Source organism: Garra rufa, chromosome 12 (assembly GCF_049309525.1).
Source record: "Garra rufa chromosome 12, GarRuf1.0, whole genome shotgun sequence".
NCBI classification, from domain to species: domain Eukaryota; kingdom Metazoa; phylum Chordata; class Actinopteri; order Cypriniformes; family Cyprinidae; genus Garra; species Garra rufa.
The window spans coordinates 39,988,316-40,013,455 of record NC_133372.1 but is presented as its reverse complement, the minus strand read 5'-3'; the positions used below and the strand labels follow the sequence as shown (position 1 = coordinate 40,013,455).

General features: G+C 32.9%; 3 protein-coding genes across 4 annotated transcripts; 1 reads left to right on the top strand and 2 right to left on the bottom strand.

Annotated features, from left to right (window-relative positions):
* Positions 1-17: 17 nt before the first annotated feature.
* Positions 18-10,818, bottom strand: LOC141346500 (endoplasmic reticulum-Golgi intermediate compartment protein 3). Of its 2 annotated transcripts, XM_073851378.1 has the most exons (14): positions 10,677-10,818; positions 10,302-10,372; positions 10,052-10,139; positions 9,694-9,813; positions 9,371-9,464; positions 7,839-8,004; positions 7,693-7,750; positions 6,735-6,749; positions 6,387-6,418; positions 6,203-6,299; positions 4,477-4,541; positions 3,274-3,410; positions 3,087-3,142; positions 18-184 (listed from the first exon to the last, which is right to left on the bottom strand). In XM_073851378.1, the coding sequence occupies exons 1-14, from the start codon at positions 10,774-10,776 to the stop codon at positions 105-107; spliced, it is 1,179 nt and encodes a 392-aa protein (XP_073707479.1). In that variant the 5' UTR covers positions 10,777-10,818; the 3' UTR covers positions 18-104. The 2 variants fall into 2 exon arrangements, with proteins under 2 accessions (XP_073707479.1, XP_073707480.1); XM_073851379.1 differs by lacking the exon at positions 6,735-6,749.
* LOC141346501 (reactive oxygen species modulator 1) lies at positions 4,895-6,103 on the top strand. The gene is made up of 3 exons (XM_073851380.1): positions 4,895-5,043; positions 5,545-5,675; positions 5,781-6,103. Exons 2-3 carry the CDS (start codon positions 5,545-5,547, stop codon positions 5,887-5,889), a joined length of 240 nt encoding a protein of 79 aa, XP_073707481.1. The 5' UTR covers positions 4,895-5,043; the 3' UTR covers positions 5,890-6,103.
* Positions 10,819-13,309: 2,491 nt separating the features above from the next.
* LOC141347021 (cytochrome c1, heme protein, mitochondrial-like) lies at positions 13,310-21,519 on the bottom strand. The gene is made up of 7 exons (XM_073851992.1): positions 21,433-21,519; positions 19,592-19,782; positions 16,997-17,123; positions 16,586-16,743; positions 16,212-16,372; positions 13,951-14,051; positions 13,310-13,802 (listed from the first exon to the last, which is right to left on the bottom strand). Exons 1-7 carry the CDS (start codon positions 21,511-21,513, stop codon positions 13,698-13,700), a joined length of 924 nt encoding a protein of 307 aa, XP_073708093.1. The 5' UTR covers positions 21,514-21,519; the 3' UTR covers positions 13,310-13,697.
* Positions 21,520-25,140: the final 3,621 nt, after the last annotated feature.

Here is a 25,140-nt window from a genome sequence, read left to right as displayed (position 1 = left end):
CTGTGGCCACAACAAGAAACAGTCTGGGGGCTTTCATTGTGGCATCTTCCCTTTAAAACACAGAGGTTTCGAGACACAGTCGTGCACCCAGTGTCCCCGTGGTGCTAGGATGCTTTACCCAGCTCGATCTTCTTCTGTATGGCTCTTGCTGAGTGGTATATCAAAGAATCGATGAGTCCAGCAACTGCAGGGACAGGAGAGAAACAGACAAGGTGAGCTCTTCTACAGGTACATCTAGTATTAACATCCATATGTTGTATACAGTAAAGTCATTAAAACAATGACAATACACAAATAAAAGTGCAATTTAATTAAATAAATATATTTGATGTATAATTAGTAGTGGTGGGCCGTTATCGGCGTTAACGTGCTGCGTTAACGTGAAACTCTTATCGTGCGATAAAAAAAATATCGCCGTTAATCTATTCTCAAATTTGGGTTAGGAGCTGGGTCTAAACTACGCAAGCTATGATGACTTTCACCTTGATAGTTTAACGCGGATGTATACCGAATATGGTCACGCGTTTAAGTCTCCTCCACCAAAACACAGACAGGATCGCGTCGTCCTCCATTCATGAAAACAGAATCTACTATAGCGCGAAATGCCACGTAAATTCGTAGTTTTTTGGATTCCTAAATCAAATGTTGCTCTGTCACTTAATTCAAATCGCGATATGGACTAGTGTATGTGAAAACTGAAATGCAAAAAGTCCGTTTTAATATGAATCTGATATGTTCCGTTTGCCTAGCTGTATGTATGCATGGCGGAGACGAGCTTTTACTACACGCATACTGAAACACACGTGACGCTCCCGGTAATTTTTGGCATTTTCATCTCACATGAACAAGTAAACTCAATCTCCCAAACTGCTATGAGTGTCACTTTTACCGTTTCATTTGAGAAAACTAGCATCATATCATACTGTATGACACAGAAACTTCATGGCAACCTGTCAAAATAAAAGTACGGTGTAACATGTAATGGGTTGGGTAGATGTTGACGTTAAAAACACACACAATCTAATAGGTAGAAAAAATAATTTCATTGTTAGTTAGTTAGTAAACACAAGTACATCTAATTGAACATAATTTATTTTCATCAACAAATTATCATAGAACAGCTTTATGAGCTTTATGATCCATTCTCAAAGACTTACTTTTAGTCATTATTTGGGTAGCACACATATTCTGAATGCCTTCAGCAGAATTCAAATTAGCCATTTTAATCTAGATTAATCTAGATTAATTCCAAGATTTAATCTAGATTAATCTAGATTAAAAAAATTAATCTATGCCCACCCCTAATAATTAGTGACAAAAAGATTATATTATAGCTTAGGGACATTTTAGTATTGTAATTTTTACAGTTATTTTTCAGTTTTACAGTAATTGTATTACTATAGTTTTATTTTCATTTTTAATATTGCTTGATTGTTTAACAGTTAAGTATTAAAACAGTAATATTTCTTTTTGTTTAATATTTTATTTAACAACAACAACAACAATAAGTATTATTATTATATTATTAAACAAAATAACAATAATAATCAAATAATAAGTATTATTCTTAAACAATAATAATATTGATTATTAAATACTACTACTACTAATAACAATTTCTATTTTCATTTTAGTATTGTAATTTTACAGTTATATTGTAACATAAATTATTTTTTTTTGCTCTATTTCTTTTTACGAAGTATTTAAATAGTAATATTGTTTAATTTTCATTTAACAATAATAATCTGTGTTATTATTAAAGAAAATATTAACAATAACAATTACTATTAAATAATAATATAATTATTATTATTATATTGTCATATTATAACAAAATATTTTGTCAAATTCTGCAGCCTAACAAACAAGCACAGCAAACCTAAATCCTTAAAATTTTAAATTCCTTGCATTATAAAAAAAAAAAAAAAAAAAAAAAATCACAATTGCAATTTTTAATCAGGAATTTTTTTTTCATATTAGTATGGTAATTTTACATTTATATTGTAAAATAAAATGTATTATTCTATTTTATATACATATAATTATATTACATTTTATATATATATATATATATATATATATATATATATATATATATATATATATATATATACACACACTGGAGTATTAAAATGTTAAGATTTCTTATTGTTTAATATTTTATTGTTTATGTTTTATTTATTATTAAATAATAATATATTATTATTATTATAATTAATAATAATAATAATAATAATAATACTTAATTTTATAACCTTACAAACAAGCACAGACAACCTAAATCCTTAAAGAAAAAAACAACAACAACACAATTGCAATTTTAATCTGCGGAAAACAAAAACTATTTTCCCCCTCAAATCATGCAGCCCTATTATAGATAACAATAACAATTTTTAAGTTGACACACTCTAAGCTTTACTTAAACAACATGCTGGACACTTGCTGGCTGCTTTTCCTTTATAATCTAGTCTAACTCATGCATTAACATACTTTCCCCCAGTTTCACGGACAAGGCTTAAACCTAGTCCTAGACTGAAATGTAGGTCTGGGCTGTTTCAACTGAAAGAAACTTGCACTGACTGATCTTAAAATATATCAGTGCCTTTGTTTTGTTTTCAGATGCACACCAGTAATGTTTTTTCCTAAGGCACATTTATAAAAATTACTTAAATGTACTAATTGAACTTTGACATAATCCTGGTTTAGGCTAAGTCCTGTCTGTGAAATCAGGCCTTAGTGTCTTTAAAAACTAATCTTCTGCTTTTAAGCTTTAGTCCATAGATCAAAAGGTTTTTAAGATCATGAGAAACAAATTTAGTGTAGTGTGTGGAATCTTGTGACTGTGCTTTTCTGAATGTTACAGATGCTTTTTGCTGCTGAATTGGAAAGGGTTTGGCTGGATTTTACACATGTCTCATGTACATGATGTTCAGGATGGTTCTCAGCATGTAAATGTCAAAATGCTACCACCACAGTAAAAACAAGCAGTAAAAGTAGGTTTACAGTCTACATTCTTCCATTCTGCACACACAGTACATTTCTGTGAAAACCGCTGTGAAAGTACAAAACACAGACTGGAATCTCACCTGTGAAAACACCTCCTATAATGGCACAAACTCCTGTTAGGAAATGGGTGAAAGACCTGCGAAAACACGTGTTAAAAATATCAAAATCATTCCAGCATGAAACACACTACTTTAGAACTTCTTTTAAATCAAAGTGAACTCAATGCATGTTACGCAATTAAATGATAAGTTAACAAAACAGACGTACCTCTGCTTCTCTGTGAATTTGACCATCATTGGAGACAGTTCATAAAGCACAAACACACCAGGTAGACCCTGATCTCCAATCAGCCCATTGGCTACTTTCTCATGTCTCGTTACTGAAAACTGGTTTGTTTTAACAATCTAAAGTAAAAGACAAAAGCATTTTCTTTTATCACCCACGTCTAAAAAAAAAAAAAAAAATCAACAAGACAATAATTGAATCATTCTGAATAGTTTTTTTAAATTCTCATCTTCTTAAATCAAATTTTTTAAATAAAAGATTACCATAACAATCATAACTTGCAGCTATATACAGCATTGTTACTACTTTAGTTATTGTCAGTACTGTAAAACCTTATTTACACTACCAGTCAAAAGTTTTTGAACAGGAAAAATTTGAATGTTTTTAAAAAAAAGTCTCTTCTTCTCACCAAGCCTGCATTTATTTGATTTAAAGTGAAATATTATTCTATTTAAAAATAACTGTTTTCTATTTGAATATATTCTAAAATGTAACTTATTCCTGTGATTTTAAAGCTGAATTTTCAGCATCACCCTTTAGAAATCATTCATTCTATATTATTATCAATATTTAATACAGTTGAGTATATATTTTTTCAAGATTCTTTGATGAATATAAAGATCCAATGATCAGCATTTATCTGAAATAAAAAGTTTTGGTAAAATTATACACTATACCATTCAAAAGAGTCAATATATATTTTTTGGGGGGAAGAAATAATGATAGAAATAGCAAGGATGCTTTAAATTGACAAAAAAAAAAGTGATGATAAAAACATTTATAATGTTACATTTTTTTTTTATTTCAGATAAATGTTCTTTTGAACTTTCTATTCAAAGAAACCTGACAAAAATTCTACTCTGCTATTTTCAGCATAACAATAAAAATTCAGCTTTGATCACAGGAATAAATTACATTTGAAAATATATTTAAATAGAAAACAGTTATTTTAAATAGCAAAAATATTTCAGAATCTTACTGTTTTAGCTCTACTTTGGATCAAATAAATGTAGGCTTGGTGAGCCTGAGAGACTTCTTTAAAAAAAAAATTAAAATCTTACAGTTCCAAAACTTTTGACTGGTAGTGTATTTACTGTCATATTTACCAAGAAACCAGTTTTACCAGTTTTTGTGAGCATGCTCTGTTTTTAACCCCCTTATTTTCCCATAGCTCAGCTCTCTTACCTCTCCATCTCCTTTAACGTATATCGTTGGCACAATTTTCACAAAATACTGGTACATCATTGATGCTGTAAAGAGCAAAAGAGTGCAAAGGTCAATGTGACATACAGGATCTTCAACTTTTATCTCTAAAGTATTCTCTTAAAATCCTGTTGCACTAACAACAAGAACAGTAAGATATAGTAGATAACAGTAAGTATAACAAAGTTTATAAAAAATTTTTTTGGACAAGTTGGTGACATGTGTTTATAATTCCAATGTTCTAACCTTTATTATGATAGGGAATAAATTATTATAGTATACTTAGGAGATCAAACTAATTTGGCGTTTCATTACAAACCCCTGCAATTTTAACATTCACCGTTAGTGGGCAAGCGACTCTCCAATCTAAACACGTGATTGGCTCTACCGCTAGATGACGCTGCAGCGCTTCTCAACCTAACATTCTCCGCGTCACCATCCACTTCCTCTCAAGTAATGGCGTCCGTGTGAAGCAGTCCTACAGCAAACATTGGACAATTTTCTCAGAAAACGAACTAATACAGACACTCACATAGCGATTTTGACAAGGTAAGCACAGTTTCTTCAGAAATATTTTCCGATAATTAATCGTTGCGAACAGTACAGTGCTCGACGTAACGTTAGTTTGTTTAAGGCCAGAGACCTTGATGACATTTAACGAAATTAGCGACTCGCGTGTAATAAATTCACTGTTTTATGTTTTAGTTTAACTTTAACCGTAACATTTATTTATTTAAATCTCATAAATAAGCCAGTTTCACTTAAGTTACTTATGTAATTACCTTCAGCTAATACGCAGGTGTGTGGCTAATCAGTAAAAACCTAGTAAGCCACCTATCTAGTCAGCATTGGTACAAGTAGCATTTTTAGGGCATTTTAGAGGTCATTATATGACAGCTGGCTCGAAATCCACCTATGACGACCAAAAATTAAAGTTATATATATATATATATATATATATATATATATATATATACACATATACACACACACACTCTCTCTCTTTACATATTTAAAGTAATTAAAGACAAAATATTGTCCTCTTTCCAGATGCCGGTGACAGTAGGATCATACGGACAGACGCAGCCCAGTTGCTTTGACAGAGTCAAGATGGGCTTCATGATGGGTTTTGCTGTGGGAATGGCTGCAGGTGCCATGTTTGGAACATTCTCCTGTCTCAGGTATGAACAACCATTGCCTTTTTTAGGATTATTTATCATATATATTTGTAACATTAACTAAAATTGGTACTTTTTGCTTAATAGAGATGCTTATGTTTTATTCAGGATTGGCATGAGGGGTCGAGAGTTGATGGGGGGAGTTGGAAAGACCATGATGCAAAGTGGTGGCACGTTTGGAACCTTCATGGCCATTGGGATGGGTATCCGCTGCTGAGATCACACTAATGCCACTTCTGTAATTACAGGACTTTGAACCATTTCTAGATTCATCCCTATGTTATCATACCCACATTCAAGGACACAAGTGTCAATAAAAACTGATAAAAAAAAAATTCTGTAAATCTTGGACTCAATCTAGGATGTAATTGTTGACTGTTGCTAGATTATGACATTGAGGACAACTGTGGGATTGACCTGTAGCAGTGACCTTTGACAATGGAAAAGTTAAAGAAGGGTTCTTTAATTGTGGACAAACCTATGCTGTTAGCCATAATGATTTTTTCTTTTAAGAAATGACATGCACTTACCTTGAGGTGCTGCTATGTTAGTACCATCTAAAGGATTGACAATTCCAGGATAGTCTTTGCCAAATGAAAGATGTTTGATGAAATGCGTCATGTTGATCTGTGGTCATCCCAAAAGAACTCTGTTAGGTTTAATATTATGGGCAATGGCATATCAATGTTATTGAAAAGAAGTGAAGCGACTTACATTGTCTAGTCCAAAGCTCTGCAGATCATGAACTGAAAATAAAGAAATCAATTAAACATGATTGAACGTTGTCGAAGATGAGCAATTTGTCAATGCATCTTATTTAAGGGAATTATTTAATTAGCTTGCACAGATTTCAAACAAAGGCAGAGCGTAGTATGTTTAGTGGTCACAGATGCACTTGCTGATGAGAATCATGACAAATTAACTGCAATATCAATCACAAACTATTAGTTAAAGTCTAAATCTCATATTATGAGCAGAGAAAAGCTGAATTACTGATGTAGTAACAAGGTAAATTCTAACTTGTCTTGAAGTAATTTATTAAAATATAAAAGATCAACTTACTTTCCACAGCATGCACTGCAGAAAGAAGAGAAAATAGTCACTAAATGGGTTTTGTTTTTGGAAAACAAATGTTTCAAGAGGAATTTGTAACAACCACAGGCTCTTTAAAGCTAATTCCAATGCTAGAGCAAAATTGCAATTGCCAAATTATCTCTTTTTTTATTTTCTGAAGTAGGGCTATTAAAATAAAGTTTGGTGCTTAAATCCAGGGTCTGTTAAAGTGTATTAATAAGTACCATATATGCAGCCACTGGAAGAATAGCCTATGCATGTCCAAGCATAACTGGTGTTAGTTCTGTACCTTGTTACTTAGAAAGATTGTGAGCTTTGGTGGGAAAGCATAGAAACCTTTTTGTCCCAAAGTTAAAAACCCAGACTTCCCAAAAATTATTTCATTAAAAAACAGCTTTGATTTGCACCACAAGGTAATGAAAGCATAGAGGAATTCGTTAGATTTTAAAGGCACACTTGCATACACAACAACAAGAAAAGCAACTGTTCATCAGCCCAGAAACAAGGCAAATGGTCAACATCAAATAGACTTTAAGTGGATTTAAACTACAGATTCTAAGGTGCATAGACTGATGAACAGTTTTGAGAAAGCAGGCAGAAAAAAGCTAACATGCGAGACATGCACTGTGTATTTATCTACCTAAATGCAAATCACAAGACATTTGTACAGCACTGATTGGCTCACCATGCACTTCTAGTTTGCATACTAAGAAATGAGAGACTACATGAAGCATCTGGCTACATGCAGACAAATCAAACCTTCAGGTCTGATGCATACTGGCACATAGGCTTAACATAAAAGCTGTTTCAGTGTAGATTTGTGACTGAACATAAAAGGTCCAGTCCTTAAAATTCCACTAGAACTAATAAACATGCCTTTGTATCAGACCTAAAAGCTTTGGCTTGGGTTTCGATTCATACTTAACAACTAAACCTCATTCTTTACCATGTACATGAGATTGCTGGAAGCTTTTTCCAGGAGCAAAATGGAAATTTCCTGCCACCTGAAGAAAGATATAGGAAATGCTGTGATTTTCTTTGGAATATATACCATGAACTTAATCAATTCTGATTCACAGGACTGCATGTTACCTTATTGACCTCCAGAAAGCCATAGACTTGACATCCCTCATTCTTCTGTTCCTGCATCTTCTGGCTAAAGCCCTCTCTCTTACACTGTTCAATGGAGTCAGGGGTCTTAAACGCCCAGCCACGCCGCCGGTATGCCTCCCGCACGTCATCGCAGGTATTGCAGCACCTACAAAACAGCCAGTTAGCGTCTTAAACCACAAACTCTGTGGCTTGATATACATCTGCTGTTAACATCAGGCGCTGATCATAAGCAGTGTTGTTACTGTCATCTAAAACCATTAATAGTCATTTTTGTTACTTGAAATATAAATGAAAATACATGTTGTTGTTTTTTTGTACTGACTTGAATAAGATATTTCACATAAAAGACATTTACATATAGTCCACAAGAGAAAATAATAGGTGAATTTATAATAATTACCTGTTCAAAAGTTTACATACACTTGATTCCTAATACTGTGTTGTTACCTGAATGATCCACAGATGTAATAGTTGTTCATGAGTCCATTGTTTGACCTGAACAGTTATAAACTGCCCACTATTCCTCAGAAAAATTCTTCAGGTCCCACAGTTTCTTTTTTTGTCAACATTGTGTATTTGAACCCATTCTAACAATGACTGTATGATTTTGAGATCCATCTTTTCACACTGAGGACAACTGAGGGGCGCATATGCAACTATTACAGAAGGTTTAAACGCTCACTGATACTCCAGAAGGAAATACAACCCAATAAATAAGTTAAATTTACCCTGATCTTCAAATTCAACAAGTTTTCACCCCCTGGCTCTTAACGCTTTGTCTTTCCTTCTGGAGCATCAGTGAGCGTTTGAACCTTCTGTAATAGTTGCATATGAATCCCTCAATTGTCCTCAGTGTGAAAAGATGGATCTCACAATCATAGAGTCATTGTTGGAAGAAGATTGTTTCTGAAGAACAGCAGACAGTTAAATATTAAGAATCAAGCGTATGTAAACATGTGAATGGGGTCATTTTTATAAATTCAACTAACATTTTCTCTTGTGGGATATATTATTCAGGTCAGTACTAAACAAAAAAAAAATAACATGCATTTGTATGATCCCTCTAATTTTGGTAAATTAATTAACATTTTGCAGATTCTGCAAGGTGTAAGTAAACTTTTGACCTCAACTCTATTTATGTAATACTACAATAACCAGTTTCTAGTAAAAGTTTTTTTGCAGGAAACAAAGTTTACAATGCACATGTGATTGTTAATTTGACTGGCTGACTGACAAGGCACTTACTTTTAACAAAGTAAGTGTAAATACAGAGGCCCTGGAGGATTTTTACACTTCTGATTAATCTCCTCCGCTTTCATTTAGCCAGCTGGTGATGAATTTGAGCTATTTGGACTATGTAAGTGCCTGTCGATTTACCGGATCTTAACTACAGCTTTCAGAACTGGTTTCATGCCAGCAGACAACCTGTTCTACCAGCAATGTCCCTATAAGGAAACAACTTCTGCTCTGTTTGAGGTGGCGGTGCATTATCAGAAAAAGGTGAAACTCACTTGAAATCATCAGTCTCAGCTCCATAACAGCTCTCGCAGCGGTCAGGATCCAGCTTACTGGCGTCAAACACCCCTTCTTCCTCTCTCCCCAAATCTGCACCGAAAACAACAGCAAGAAAGAAGTCAAATCAAGGCATGGATTCAAAAATATGTCATCTGTATATCAACATTTTGTTTGTAAGTGCACATCCCACTTTTATTTATAAATGTTATTTCACATGAAAACAATGGGCATCTTTTAGGAACAACATACCATACATTTTTCAGTAGTGTATCACATAACAAGAACAGTTTGTTCAAGCACTAGTTATGACGATACTGACCGTGTTTTTCAGCCTCTGCCGTGACTGGCTGGCCCTCTTTGTCAAGCCTCTGTTTAAACAAGTTATGCTCCACGTCTAGCTGCTGTTCCCCTGCTACATCCATGGCATCAATGCTCAGATCTGAGAAAACAAAATCACAAATGTTTAAATAACGGAAAAACCTGAAGTAGAACAGCAAGAGTAGACATCATAACACCATCTTTGATTAGGCAACAAAGTGTCAGTTTGCTTTCGCATGATTGCATCTAGTTTTTGGGATGATATGAGACACAGATATGTTTAGGACTTTCAGAATCACTACACAACTTCTTAAATGAGCCATGTTCAGAACAAAGTACAAAACAAAATCTTTACTTACAAGCACAAGGCATATGTGGAAAAATAACATCAATGTTGATTCTTAGTTTGTCTCCTCTGGAAGTGTCTACAAATAGTTCAGGATGGACCTGAGAGATAACATCAAAGCCAAAACTCAAATACATTCCATTGAAATTGTATAAAGCGCTCTAAAAACACACACACAAGAAAATAAAATATAGCTAAAGAGTCTATAGACTGACAGATGAGTTACATATAATGCACAAAGCCGCATAAAGTCATTCACTCACCTCCTTAGTTAGATAATACTGCAGCTCAGAGAAGAACAGAATCAGCATGATAAGTCCACTGATGATGGTCACTTTAAAGTGAACAAAGAACACGTGAATTAGAAACTACTTTTTAAAAACTGATCTACATGGCTTTTAAATCACAGTCAGATTAAACCAAGGCTCTTATCTAATACAGTTTTGAATTTATGCGCCCCAGTGACACTTTCCATTCAAACTATGTTCATTTGTGTGTCATTTCAATATGTAATTATGTGTGCATATTTTAAGACTTTATGTTAATTAGCCTGTTCAGCACTGCTTTCTCCCCATGAGCCTGTGTGTATGAATGGCGCTCAGCACTTGTGCAGCTCCCGGTGGACGTGTATTACTCACCCGTGGCTCCTCCACATGTTTTGATCCTGAAGTCCTCTAGAGTTTTCGGATAAGCGTCAAATTGTTTAAGTTTATTTAACGCATCCATTCTCCCTCTCATGCGGCGGTAAAGCTAGCCGTCACTTCGATTTCCAGTGACCCATTTCCGGTACACCGAGGAAATGATGGAATTCTCTCAGCCAATCAGATTCCACCGCGTAGCTGGAGCGTCTCTGCTGCGTTGACCCTCTAGTGGCAGATTTCTGAAATATCGAGATATCTGCACTGTGAAAACTACTTTATTTATTTCTTTATATAAAAACAATACTATTCAAATGTGTTTTATACTTAAGCATGGGTTTTAATATAGTATTTTATATTAGCCACTTAACTTACTCACCCATGTAAATACTGATAAAAAAATACGTTTTAGATTTGTGCTAAGACCTCATAATGGTCATTTTGTTTTTAAATTGAGATTTATACATTATCTGAAAGCTTAATAAATAAGCTTTTAGGATAGGTTTGAATAGGAAAATATTTGGCCGAGATACAACTGTTTGAAAATCTGGAAAACAAGGGTGCAAAAATCTAAATATCAAGAAAATTGCTATAAATTGCTTTAAGTTTGCCCAAATGAAGTTCTTAGCAATGCATGATATATTTACGGTAGTATTTGATCAATTTACTAAATATCTTGATGGAACATGGTTTTTACTTAATATCCTTATTTTTTTGGCCATAAAAGAAAAATTGAGGCTAAGTTTGACTCAGTTTGATACAATGTATTTTTGCCTATTGCTACAAATATATCTATGCTACTTAAGACTGGTTTTATGGTCCACAAAACCAGTCATAAGGTTACATTTTACAGTGTATACATATTTTATTTTATTTTTATTTATTTTAGGTGTATACATAATATGAAAGCTTAATAAATAAGCTTTCTAATGATGTATGGTTTGTTGGGATAGGACAATATTTGGCCGAGATATATCTATTTGAAAATCTGGAATCTGAGGGTGCAAAAAAATCTAAATACTGAGAAAATCACCTTTAAAGTTGTCCAAATTAAGTTCTTAACAATGCATATTACTAATCAAAAATTACATTTTGATATATTTGTAGTAGGAATTTAACAAAAAATCTTCATGGATCATGACCTTTACTTAATTCCCTAATGATTTTTGGCATAAAAGAAATAATTTTGACCCATTCAATGTATTTTTGGCTATTGCTACAAATATACCCCAGCGACTTAAGACTGGTTTTGTGGTCCAGGGTCACATATAATTAGGTAACATGGCTTTAATTAAATATATAGATACTGTATTGATAATAAATGCACATTTTGTGGTGCTTAATTGATTTATTTTGTTAGTGTAATCTGATTTTGTTGTAAGGTTATTAATTTGCCCCAAGTTACAAATGTAGACTTAACCTTGAAGATACATGAATATTTACTAATGATAAAAAAGATCATTAATTAGGATTTCTTAGGAACTTTTATTTTCCACATGGTAACCTTCAACAAATCCAATGTATGCTAAATGTCAAATCTAAATCTCACCTCTTTTTACAGAAATGAATGTAAAGAATAGCTACTCAACAAACAAATATGACATTTTAATTAAATTACACTGATATTTTCTATATTGAAATAATGTTTTTCTTCATTTAGTTCTTTCTTTTATATACAACTATATTATATACTTATTCTATTGCCTTCTTAATTCAGTTTTTTTGTTTAATCATTACAGTGAAACCATGTGGATACATTAAGTTTTAATAAGTTGTAAATATTTTTCTTTCAGTTTCTGCCATATTATATTGTCAAATTCAAGTATACTTTTTACACTCATGTTGCTTTAAGGTTCAGATATTTACAATTAACTTGCAATGTCTTACTAAATATTTACCCAGTGCCCTCTTAAAAAATACTAAAACAATGCTGCAGCTATGAAGATCAAGGTGATGCCTGTGCATGTTTATCTAAAAAACTAGAGCAAGACATTTTTACATAATTATGAAGAAATGGCATTGATATAGTAGTATTCTGGTCTGTGGTGACTTAAAACCTTTAAGAAATGACAGAAACGGCTTTGAACAAAACAATAGGGTCAACATCATCTGAATGTTGAATAAATAAGCTTTTCATTAATTTATGGTTTGTTAGGATAGGATAATATTTTGCAAAAATACAACTATTTGAATATCTAGAATTTGAGGGTCAAAGTAAATCAAAATATTGAGAAATTGCCTTAGTCGTCCAAATGAAGTTCTTAGCAATGCATATTACGTGTTGCTATATTTACAGTAGGAAATTTATAAATATCTTCATGGAACATAATCTTTACTTAATATCCTAATGGTTTTTGGCATAAAAGATAATTTGATAAATTATCTAAAATAATTTTGACCCATACAATGTATTTTTGGCTATTGCTACAAATATACCCGTGCTACTTAAAACATTTGTGGTTTAGGGTCACAAATGTCCAAAGCTGGCATGCTAACCACTGCAGTACATCTGATTATACTGTCATTTTTGATGAATGGCTTTAGTATCATTTTTAGGTTGCTTTGGATAAAATCCCTTACTAAAATCAATCCCAATGATCAAATCGAAAGAATCAGATTACAAAACCACCAGATTTGTTAGAAGAGGTCATTAGGGTATACCGCTTTTATTAAATATTTACACAACAATGTGTAGAGAACCTACTGCAAGGACAGATCTCACAAAGCACAAGAAGGTTGCAAATGTATTTTTGATTTTCGCCTCTGAACACAGGCCTTACAAACAACCACAAATAATTCATGGAGATAATATTTATTTTACAGTAAAACATCACAAAGCTTGTCTCAGATCCCACACCCCCCAAGTCATTTAGGAGCAAGGACACCTATCTGAAAGGATGTCCAGCGGTTATTGATGATAGCAACCTTATCTTGAAGCATTGTGCATTCTGAAAAAGATCGGACAATCGTGAATCAGGATTTTATGTTGTGTCAAGGCCTGGTGAAGGCAGCAGTTTGGCTTTATTTGGGAGGTCTGTAGGCGATCTTTCTGCTCTTCATCACAGACCACCTGTGTCTCTTCAAATAGTAGACCAAGGGAAGAAGTATGGAAGCGCCCATCAACAACTGCAGAGAGAATCAAAGAAAACACAGTAAGCACTATTTTTTCGTGATGGTGCTTTAATGAGGACAAATGTAGAGATGTAGCAACATCCCAGAGATTTAGCACGTATGTTTTGCTCATCTGGTATTGCACGGAAAGAAAAACACAAACCTTCAGTCCCATACGTTTACGTTGGTCATGTTCTGGCTCGGCCGCCCACTTCAGGAAAGTACAGACATCTTTAGCCACCTGGCTCATGGTGGCAGGGGTTCCTATGGAGGAGAAGTGAGTTATTACGAAACTCTGTCCTACGACATGTAATGCTTAATATGCTACTTCATGTCCATTAGCTGTAATACCTCATAAATGCATTTAATCTAGTGGAAGCTTCATTTATATTTAGCCATTTCACTTTCTAAATGGCTAATTTATATGTAAATCAAATCAGATGGGATGATAAAAAAAAAAACGAAAGTCATTTGCAGTCTTTATATGGAAAAATTTAATTATAATCAAAGCTCAGAAAGTATGAAATATAACTCATGAGTAAAAAGCACCATTAATGAGAATGCCACTAGCGGGCTGACAAATCTTATTGTATTCCTTCTATTCCACTAAAATGAACTAAATGCATTTAAAATGAATGCACAACATTTAAACAGGCAAAAAAGAAAGAAATTAATTGAAATGGGTTTAATGACAAACTTAGTAAGATTGATCTACTGACTGACTTAGTAGAAAAAGGGCTCTAGACTGTGACCGAAATGGTCGCACTTGCAACAATTTTTTGAGAATGTGCGAGTTAAAAAACAGCACTCAGCGCCTAGCAAAAATGACGCGAATATCGAGGAAATGATGATGGATGGAGGATTTGGTTTTCAAGCTAAAGTAAAGTAAAAGAGAAGGTGAACATGCTGGTATTCTTGTGGGGGAAAAAAGGCATGCAAGCACTGTCATCGACAGCCAGTTTAGTTTTACTTTTCTTTGTTCTTATTTTGAAAAGCTTGTTATTTCTGCTGTTTAATTCACATTATGCTTTGGATATAGATTTAGATATATATAAGCATATGTTTTAGTCTTAAAAAGTGAAAGGTGTATAAATGCAAGCAAAACAGACAATTATCTTTCACTGTAAAATGTGACGAGATTGCAAATTCGAAATGAAAAAGAAAAAGCATCCGAAGCCCGGCTTATAACATAACAAAAGAGGAACTCCTGTTCACAAAATTAAAATCACAAATAATACTGATGAAAAAGAACAGGTTGAATGTTAACCACTTTTGTTATGATGTAATCAGGGCCTAAAATTAGCACTTGTCAAGCGCCAAATGAGCCAGTTTTTAAAGAGATTTGCTGTTTCTGATGTACGCTAATAAAATATTTTCTGAAGACAAGATCATTGTGATTAGCTGTTCTGTCATAAGCGACAAGAGCGAATCAAATAATAGGATACAAATGGGCTGATAAGGTCAGAGATAATGTGATGGCCAGCTTGTCTATAGACAGTTCTAATAACTTATACTTGAGAAGATACTGCTGCTTCATTTCTGAAGATTAACTTTTCCCTTCTTTATCCTTCATAACCCGGATAGTGACGATACATTCCTAGGGTTACACCACAAGACAGTGCAACAGTAACGCTTCATGGATGAAAACACACACAATAATGTCAAAATGTGCAGTTTTGGCGAAGTGCCTCATAAACATAGTCTTAAATTAGTTATAAACTCTTAAATGACCGTAAAGAGTCAGAAGAAAGTTGGTTATGTGTCAGATCTACGTCATGTGCATCAGCTTTTAAAGAGGCCGTGCTGCTTTTAAAGCGAAACCTGCTAAGTCTGTCATTGATAGTGTTGTTACATATTTCAGAGCCTATTAAATGTAAAAAAATAATGGCTTTCAAGTATACTGTAATTTTGAATGGCTATAATTAATAGGTAAATTGAGGAAACATGCATTTAATAGAGACACCAGGAGCTGTATTGGTATTAATACTACTTAGTAAAGATGCCTTTAAATAAATTTAAAATATACTGTATTTATTTTGTTACCTCATTATTTGAGGTTCAATGTGAAATTATGACAATATAAATATGTGGTTAATCATGATTAATAACTGAAAAAAAAAAAATCATGACCAGGTTAAAAAAAAAAAAATGGCTGGTAAATTATTACATCACTGGCCACTGGCAGGTGTGGCAAAAAGTTAGTTTTAGGTCCTGCATGTAACTATAAACTATGATAAAATTTCATCAGTATGCATTGATTAATGTTGTAGCAAATAAAAAATAATTGCGACCAAATTATGTGCTCCTGTGATCAACAGTTAGTCGCAAAAGAGCAACCAGAGGATGGAATGAGTCTAGAGCCCTGAGAAATACATATTCTTGTCTGAAAATGGGTAATGATAATGGAAAACAAAACAAACTCACCATCATCAAACTCAAGCACCTCATTGTAGATGGGTGGTGCCATACCAATGGCCTGGCCAGGGAAATAAGGGTTGTAATACAGACCCTCCCTCAAAGACACACCAGCTGGAGGATCACAGTAACCCGTCAGGAGAGAAAAGATGTAATCTTCCCCTCCATGCCTAAGCGAGAGAGAGAAAAAGTTTATAACTATAAGATCATGTCTGTTGAAAAACAGAAGTGTGACAATGAAAATATTGAGTTTAATCTTAATCATAAAAAAATGAATTTTTGCTTATAAATTGCCCGTAGTAGAACAGTTTTCAATCCCAGAGCTTTAGTGATGCTTGTGTGGCAATTTTTTAAGTGTAAAATAATGTCAAAAGTAATGTTACCTGGCACTGACAATATAGCTAAGGTCAGGGGGCAGAGCACCGTTGTTAGCAGCTCGGGCGGCCTCAGGGTTTGCATATGGTTTGGGGAAGTAATCAGAGAGTTTTCCTGGTCGAGTGAACATCTCCCCAGTTTCATCAGGACCATCCACAACTTCAATCTGCATAACAGCATATTAACATTACAGACAAAGCGCACAGCATGCTTGCATCCTTATAGATGTGTCAACAATATAAAGTTGAATATCTCTCACCAAACCAACCCTCTCACTCAGTGTTTTAATTTTGTGTGAAAAAGTTAGTGGTGCTTGTCTGTGTGAAATCTGCCACCACAATTGCCAGGGTGTTGCAAAAGTGGTGTTTTTTTGTATTGCTGTGCCCTAACAAACAGGTTAACATCATAAGAAAACTGACCTCTTCAGCCAGGGTCTTGACCTCTGCCTCTGTGTGCGACACTCCCACCAAGTTACGGAAGGCCAAATACTCCATGCTGTGACAGGCCGAGCACACTTGCTTATATACCTGATACCCACGACGAATACTGAAAAACAAAGCTATTGTAAGATTTTTTTACATTAAACATTTTACTGAACTTTTGACTAAATGTACATACATTTTTGTACTAAATGTATAATGCAATATAATTAAATAATGATTGTCACAACACAATCAAATCAAATTTCTCAAAGTATCAAGCAAAACCTTAATGCATCATATTCAATATTGGTCATTTTAAAATGATTTGTCTAAAAATATAATGAATAAATACACAAATATAAGTTTCTTCAGTCTAGTAAATAGTCTCTTATAAATATTACTACCATTATAAAAAGTATTTGTACATTTACTTTATTAAAAAAATCACAAGTAACATGACCTGACAATAGACATCTTTACAATTATACTAAAAAACCTTTTACTTATTAAAAAAGTATGACCTATCAATCAGACAACAGATGGCATGCAGGTTTCACAGCAAAGTTTTGATATGTTAATCATTTGTGCATCAAATATGATACAGTAAGCTTTATAAGGTATTAGAATGTCTGCTATCCTTAACTGTCACCGTCCCACCTGTGGGACGCTTGGCGCTCTTTTTCCATTGTCCTTTTTCTATCAAATGTTATAGTAACCATCATAAATTATCTATCATTTGAAAGCTTAGAAGCTCAAGAATCATCCTGTGAAAACCATTTTGAATCGGGCATTGCCTTACCATGGAAATGGTACTTCAAAATCGTTTGGCTGTCTCCTCATATTACAAAATGCATTACAGGATTTTAGAATCACAACTTTTTACAATCTTGACAAAAAAACATCAATGGAAAGGTCTGAGTCTCGGGATTGCATATTTGCTGGTTATTTTGTGATAGAATGAAAACTTAAAAAAAATAAATAAAAATGAGACTTTTGTGACAGAAAGATGCATAAAAAAATATATATATGGCATTTGGATGGCACCCGGTTGCTGTTTGTGGTATAACACTCTAAACAAACTTTCACAGGAACCTTCATTTTTTTCATATCAACTTCAAATTTGAAACATAACTTATTTAGATGTGTGGCTTCAATTTGATATCAAATTTAGGATAAAACCTGTTACGTAAAATATGTATTTTATATAAAATATAATAAAAATTGTACAGTGCATTTTATTTACAGTGAATTTAAACTTCTATAATTTGTTGAGACTTTATTTTTTTGGAAACATTCCACTTCTGCAATAATCTGCTCATTGTCTACTTTAAAAAGAGACCAACCTTAGATCTGTATTCCAAAGTGTTCATGAATTACAACAATTGAAGTTTGGATAGTGCACTTTCATGCCTATTATAAAAAATGGGGGGTGACAGTTAAGGCCATAGAAAAATGACTTCTGGAAAAAAAGCTTTAAAAAAAAAAGTTCAAATATTTTCTTCTGTCTCAGTTTAAATTTTGCTGTTTCATTAAGCACAACTTTAGTACCCAGAGGTGTGAGTCCAAAGTGAAACTTTATGTTTTAGATGTGCAAACCACATAAATCTAAGATGGTTGTTTTTGACAACCATCTTAGATTTAGTCTTAGTCTTTTGGACTAAAATGGTTATTAGTTTTAGTCACATTTTAGTCACTTCTATATGTGATAGTTTTAGTCCAATTTTAGTCGACGAAAAGTCAAAAAGGTTTTAGTCTAGTTTTAGTCAAGGTCAGTAAGTATTTTTCTGTTGGGTAGTGTCACTTATAAGTTCTGAAAATAGCAGATCTATAGTTCAACACAATGTGAGCTTCCGGATCGGCTATTTTCACCAATAATTACAATAATGAAGGAATGTTTTAAAACATAAAAGACAAACAAGGATGGAATGCTAAAAAGGCTTACCATACTAGTATGGCAAAGAGTTTTTAATGCTAAAACGGCTTGCCATAGCGGCAGATATTTTTTGGTTTTAATTGGCATGCACAATAAGCAGAAATGTCATGCATTTTAAACGTCTGACGGACCACCCACTAACATTTTCGTCTATTCTCGTCTCGTTAACGAAAACTCACACACGTCTCGTCATGTTTTAGTCATCAACGAGCCATTTTTATCTCGTCAACGTCTCGTTATCGTCATGGAAAAAAGTGGCGTCAACGAAATGATTTCGTCATCGTCGACGAATACAACACTGGTGCAAACTGATCTAAGAGGTACATTTTTTTGCAATTTTGGTGCTGTTTGTCATAATGCAAAACCGCCATGCATCCCCTTTATGGTACTGTTACTATAACATCACTAGACGCTCAGACTATCTTGTACGTCCTAGTACAGGGATGGGCAATGTCAGTCCTGGAGTGCTGATTTCCTGCAGTGGTTAGCTCCAGCCCTAATCAGACACACCTGAACAAGCTAATCAAGGTCTTCAGAATTACTAAAGCTACAGGCAGGTGAGTTTATTTATTTATTTTTTTCAGGGAGCTAAACTCTGCAGGACTGATGTTGCCTATCCCTGTCCTAGTAAGAAGGTACTCTGATGTGGGCTGTGGTACCTAGAATGGTCGAGGGAGGACAGCAAGCCGTTGTGGCTCCAGGGGTATGACGGTGGGTGCAGCTCCAAATCAGAGGCCTTGACTGACTGCTGCAGCATTAGAGCCAGACCTGCTCCTCCTGTTGTCAGCACTCCAATCGTGGTCAGGGCTAACTTCCTTCCCTTCGGCAGGCTAGCGAACGACATGTTGGCCTACAAAACAAAACAGAAGTTATCTAGGATTATTTTTCAGTTAGTAAACTGATGGATAACTCTGCATAAATGCAGCTGATTATTGCACAAACATGATGAGCATCACCCCAACATGCACAGACATAAGTCACAAATGAATTATGTGAAGGAAGTGACAAATTATTACATTGCAATAATACTGCTTTAAACTGTTAATTAAGTTGTTTTTCCAAAAAAAAAATGTATAAAAAAGTTGTTTAATTCAACTGCATTTTTGTTTTTTGAGCAAAAAAAATAAATATCATAAATTTTTCCCTAATTTACAGAGGACACCTACTAAAGTGTCATTCAGGGTAACAATCTTGTCATGCATCTTTACAACAAAACAAAATTTATGACATATTAAAAGATGAATTACTTTCACCCCAAATACTAATTAGTTGCTATTCTACATTTTTAAAATGTGCCCATTTGCCATTAAGATTTTTTACTGACAAAACATTTTATTGATTTAAAACACAATAAAATGTACTATGCTCCCTTATTCGTTTATATATTTTAATATGTACGTCAGTAAGTCAGAATAAGCATGTTTTTAGAATTTTTACATAAATATTGTGTTACACTAAACGACAATGTAACATTATTTCAACTAAATTGACATTTTATTCTCCAAAACCTTAAAAGTAGACACTTTACTTACATTTAATGTGCTTTCTATGGACATACAATCACTTTTGTAAATTTCTTTTGCTGTGGACAATGCCTTTGACCCATTACTTAAATGATAAATTTTGCACCAATGAAGGACCTTAAATGAAGTTTGACCTTAAATGCCCATTTAAACACCTTACAAATACATTAATCTCCATTCACTTTAATTACAAACACAGTTGAGTCCAAAGGTTTGGGACCACATTTAAAATCAAAACCTGTAAATTAAGTTTTAGGAGTCTTCACATTTTAACACAAGAGCCATCAATATATAAAATTATTGAGAAATGTGCATGTTATCTAGGTCACTAATCATAGCAAGCTAGTTTCTTTGTGGAAAACACAGACAGACGAAAAAAATAACATTGGTAAAATTCTAAAATCATGCTAGATGTCATTGATCATCAGGTTATACGCAAACTTGAAATTTATGCCAGCTCAAAAGTTGCTTTAATTAAAACAAGTACTTGACATTATGACATTCATGTTCACTTTTCAATTTAACATTTGACTTATGCTAATACATAACTATAAAAAACAGCATATGCCAAACAAACAGAAACGGTTGACATGTTCTGTTAAAACTACAAAAAAAAGAATAATGTATTATAAGCCTTGGATGTCAAAGACCAGTGATGTCACCCCCAGGATAAACCCAAGACATGGCAGCTCGCATCAATTATTAGACTCCAAAGTGCTTTTTAAACCAAATATAAATGTTTTATTACAAATAACACTCCTTATTAAATACCTAATGTGTTATGACACCAATATAAAACCACAAATATCATGATGCGAATGTAATAAGAGCCACAGCTGCTGTGACCTTGCTGTAGGTAATACACTGTAAGAGACGCCGGGATTTGCCAATGAGAAAAGGCTTATATTTAGATATATTACACTCCAGAATTCAAAAATAAAGCAGATAAAAAAAGTAAACACAATATGTGCCCATACCCGTGGAGGATGAATGGATTTGGATGTGTTCAGGAGGGTTCTCCCGGTGCCGGAGAACACGACCACACGGAGCGCCGCCATGTTCTTGACTCTGCGGATAGAAAGACGCTTCCACCGGATGAAAGCCATACAGCCCCTCCCTTCCCTGAAAAATTACACAAGAAGGTCTTATAAAACTTACAGATTACGCAATTAAACATCATATTTTATAATAACTAAGAATATATGTAATTTGGTTAGAGAAACGTGTTTTTATTTGGCTCAAGTGAAGCGGTGTTTTATTTTAACAGCGTTATTTTGACGCGAGAGTGTATTTTGTTTTATGTAGCGCCATCTGAAGGTTGGAGGTGTGTTTAGCTGTATACAAAAAGGTGTCAAACGCAGTGATGGGAGAAACAAAAACCCCGACCTAGATTCGACACCTGCCATAAATGTTGGATGGACGATGAAAATACTACATATTTGCTCAAGGTAACGTTAACCAAATCTTAACACAAAATGCGCCTCACGCCAAATATACATCCAGTGACAAACTTGGCTACTTTTGCTAAGTTCATTATTAATTACTTGGGTTTGAACTTGAGGCCTTTGTCGTTTGTTGACAACGCTGCGTTTAATATATTTGCTAGCAAGGTCGGTGTACTACATTTTACCATGGTAAAGTGAGGGTGTTATCATGATAAGGGTGTTTTGATATGTGCTATTGAAATTCATGTACACCACCAGTCAAAAGTTTTTGAACAGTAAGATTTTTATTGTTTTTTTTTAATCTCTTCTGCTCACCAAGCCTGCATTTATTTGATATTAATTTCTTAAATATTTTTACTATTTAAAATAACTATTTTCCATTTGGACATATGTTAAAATGTAATTTATTCCTGTGAACAAAGCAACATTTTCATCATCATTACTCCAGTTTTTAGTGTCACATGATCCTTCAGAGGTCATTTTAATATGCTGATTTATTCAATAAATATTTATTAGTATTATTATTAGCAATATTTACAACAGTTGAGTAATTTTTTTTCAGGATTCTTTGATAAATAGAAAGATGCAAAGAACAGGATTTATCTGAAATAAAAACTTTGCTAACATTATGCCAATCTAAAGCTCGGAAATAAATTATAGAAATTATTACTTTTATTTAGCAAGGATGCCTTAAATTGATCGAAAGTGATGATAAAGACATTTATAATGTTGAAAAATATTTTTATTTCAGATAAATGCTGTTCTTCTGAATTTTGTATTCATTAAACACACCTAGAAAAATTATACTTAGCTTTTTTTAACATAATAGTAATAATAATAATAATAAATTATAAAATTATAAGTTTTTTTGAGCAGCTAATCAGAATATTAAAATGATTTCTTAAGAAACATGCTCAAATTCAGCTTAAAAAACATTTTAATAAATATTCAAATAGAAAACATTGATTTTAAATGTTAAAAATATTTTACCAAAATGTTTTTGCTGAAACAAATGCAGGCTTGGGTAGCAGAGGAGACTTCTTTAAGAAACAATACAAAACTTTCTGTTCAAAAACTTTTGCCTGGAGGTGTACTATAGTATTATTTTCATGGTATTCCAGGGATAATTTTATTAATATTACAGCACTGCCATTTATCTCAGGAGGTTAAACTGAATATTATTTGAGCTGTTTTTTTATGTTATTAGCATTTTTGCAGTCTTATTACTAAAGTTTTTTTTTTTTAAAACTCTGATTTAGTTTAAAGTTGACTTAAATTTAAACTAAAATCATAAAGCAACATTTACATTTAATTTAAGTTTAATACAATTTTTGTATTTTTTTTATTTAATTTTTTAATTTAGTTAATATTATATATATTTTTTATTTTATTTTAATGCAATCCAATCAATCACATAAGGAATATATATATAAAAAACTGTAAATGTCATGGCACTTTTTTGTAAGCCCATGTTATTTATTAAGGGTCTCCAAATTATTTCAAAGAATATAATAATATTATGCCACTGTACATATATAAAAACACAAAACAAAAGTGGTACCTTTTTAAAGTATTTTTGCTACTTTTGTTTGTATACTTTCTAGAAACATTGGTAATAATATTGTGTTTTTTGCGTCGAAAAAGTTTGTAATTGCGCGTTAATTCCTGTAGATGGCAGTGTGCATCAAGTGTGCACAGACAGCTGTCCAGCTCCAGTGAGCCCTAAACAGTCAATAAAGGTAAGAGATAAATTGATGGAATACAACAACATTCATAAGTGATGTCTATTATACATCAGCTTTAGCATCTTATTCTGGTCATACCATACTAATAAGTGTTATTATCCAGAATATGCATTTGTTATACAAGTATGTAAATGTAAGTGTGGCTTTTGTGGATCATGTTTATTAATACAGCAGTACAAAACTAAGATTTATTCAAACCATGCGCAACAGCAGGACTCAGGAGTATCACACATCTCATAGCTCATTTTTTAATTGGTAAGAAAAGATATGTGAGAAAGATATGCCAACTGCAATCTTAAATCAGTATTCACTGAATAAAGAAGCCATCAAGGACTTGTTTATTTTTCAATAGTTAATATTAAAGCGATAGGGTAACCAAGATGAAAATTAAAACAAAGACCTAGTCCCCATTCACTTTCATGTGCACTGTAAAAAGTTTTTGTTTTTTTAAATTGAAACTAAAGCTTCAAAATGATAAGTCGCGATTCATCAATTCAAAATAAAAGTTTATGTTTGCAAACTATATGTGTGTGTGCTGTGTATATTTATTATGTGTATACAAATACACACACATATATGTATATATTTTAAAAGAAGAGTCAAAGATGAAAACGTTTTTAACATAGACTGTAGGTTTTTAAGCATAAAAACCATAAGTGTAATACTACCTTAAATTGTTTTTGTTTTTCTGAGCAAAAAAAAAATATCATACATTTTTCCCTAATTTACAGAAGACACCCACTAAAATGTCATTTAGTGTAACAATCTCGTCAGGCATATTTACAACAAAAATCAGTTTATGACATAATAAAAGGCAAATTACTTTCACACCAAATACTAATTATTTGTATTTCTACATTTTTAAAATTCGCCACTATCCTAGGTTTTGCCCATTTGTCAGTAAGACATTTTTACTCATTTAAAACACAATAAAATGTAATATTATTCTTTTATATATTTTAAAAAAGTACAAGTCAGAATAAAAATGTTGTTTGGATTTTTACATAAATATTGTTAAACTGAATGACAATGTTATTTCAACCAATTTTTGACATTATATTCTCCAAAAACGTATTTGAAATCTTAAAAGCAGACACTTTACTTACATTTCATGTGCTTTCTATGGACATAAAATCACTTTTGTAAATTTCTATTGATGTGGACATCTTAACGTCTTTGACCCTTGTTTGTATTTGTATGTAAAAACTTTTATATTATTTATAGTATATATAAATATAAATACTTCATCTAATTCTAACATATTTTATATACATGTATGTGCGTATATTTATTTATACATGATACAAATAAACAGTACACATATATAGTATACAAACATAAACTTTCATTTTAAAATTGATTAATCACTAATTGACTAATCATTTTACAACTCTACACTCTTAAAAATAAAGGTGCTTCATGATGCCGTAGAAGAACCTTTTTTGTCTAAATGGTTCCATAAAGAACCTTTAACATCTGAAGAAGCTTTCTGTTT